At 37.5% G+C, this 1743-nt stretch overlaps 1 protein-coding gene across 1 annotated transcript; it reads left to right on the forward strand.

Moving 5' to 3' along the window:
- Positions 1-471: 471 nt before the first annotated feature.
- LOC138875266 (uncharacterized) lies at positions 472-1120 on the forward strand. Its single transcript, XM_070154090.1, has 2 exons — positions 472-657; positions 785-1120. The coding sequence occupies exons 1-2, from the start codon at positions 472-474 to the stop codon at positions 1118-1120; spliced, it is 522 nt and encodes a 173-aa protein (XP_070010191.1).
- Positions 1121-1743: the final 623 nt, after the last annotated feature.

Genomic DNA, 1743 nt, shown 5'->3' on the forward strand with positions numbered 1-1743 from the left:
TAATGCCTTTTGGTTTGCCAAATGCTCTGAGCACATTCATGAGGCTTATGACTCATGTGTTTAGACTATTCATTGGAAGTTTGTTGTTGTCTATTTTGACGATATCCTAATATATAGCAAAGAGGAAGCTGAACATGGAATGCATTTGGAGAAGGTTTTCGAAACCTTAAGGAGAGAGAAGTTATATGCATAACTCAAGAAGTGCATCTTTATACTAATAATGTTTGCTTTATTGGATACATAGTAACTAGTGTTGTTATTCAAGCTGACCCAAACATGATTGAGGAAAAAATAAGTTGGCCAATTCCTAGGTCAATTTCGGATATAAGGAGATTTCATGGAATGGTGTCCTTCTATCAACGATTTATCAAAAATTTCAGCACTTTGGTTGCCCCTATAACTGAGTGTTTGAAAGGAGGCATGCTCAAGTGGAATCAAGCAGCTCAAAAGAGTTTTGAATTGATAAAAAAAATGACACAAGCTCTTATCCTTCAGTTACCTAACTTTGATGTTTTATTTGAAGTAGAATGTGATGCTTCAGGTGTTGGTGTTGGAGGAGTTCTTAGACAGGAAAGTAAACCTGTGGCTTATTTTAGCGATAAGCTAAGTGGATCTAAATTGAAACACTCCACCTATGAAACAGAGTTCTATGCTATTGTTCGCGTGTTGCAATTATTTATTATCAAGTGATTTTTTGTTGTATTCTGATCATGAGGCATTAAAGTATCTTAGTCACCAACAAAAGCTCAATGCAAGGCATGCAAAATGGGTAGTGTTTCTTTAGAGTTTTCAGTTTGTTGTCAATCACAAAGCTGGAAAACACAATCAAGTGGTTGATGCTCTTCGTAGAAGACGATGCTTGCTTTCTATTATGCAAACTAATGTATTTGAGTTCGACCATATCACGGAACTTTATGAAGCTAGTCCAGACTTTGGAGATGTTTGGAAGAGATGCTTGGAGGGTCCGCAAAGAATGTTTGTAATTCGAGATGGGTTTCTTTACTATGGAAAGCAGCTTTGCATACCACAAACCTCTTTAAGGGAGTCCATTGTGAGGGAAGCACATGAGGGTGGATTAGCTGGTCATTTTGGCCATTCTAGAACATTTAAGGTGATCTAACAAAACTTCTACTGGCCTAAATTGAACAAAGATGTGTTGAGGCTGATTGAGCATTGTGAAACATGTAGAAAAGAAAAAATGCATGGGAGCAATAAGGGATTATAATAGCCTTTGCCAGTTCCTACAACACCGTGGGAACATATTAGCATGGACTTTGCGCATAGATTGCCAAGGACTCAAGGAGGTAAGGATGCTATCTTCGTTGTTTTTGACAGATTCTCTAAGATGGCACACTTTATCCCATGTAACAAGACAAGTGATGCAAGTCATGTGACTATTTTGTTCTATAACAATATTGTCAAGTTGCATGGCATTTCAAGAAGAATTGTTTCTAATCGCGACACTAAGTTTCTCAGTCATTTTTTGGCGTACTTTATGGGCTAAGCTTGGTATGGAGTTGAAGTATAGCTCATCTTATAACCCTCAAACAGATGGACAAACGGAGGTAGTCAATCAAAGTTTATGTGCATTGCTAAGAAGTTTGATCAAGATGAATATAAGAGAGTATGAATCCTTGCTTCCACATGCTGAGTTTGCTTTCAACAAGTCTGTGAATCGAACAACTGGAAAAAGTTCCTTTGAAGTTGTTTATGGTAAGAATCCTCTTGGTCCATTAGGCTTGT

This window comes from Nicotiana sylvestris, chromosome 8 (genome assembly GCF_000393655.2).
Source record: "Nicotiana sylvestris chromosome 8, ASM39365v2, whole genome shotgun sequence".
NCBI lineage: Eukaryota > Viridiplantae > Streptophyta > Magnoliopsida > Solanales > Solanaceae > Nicotiana > Nicotiana sylvestris.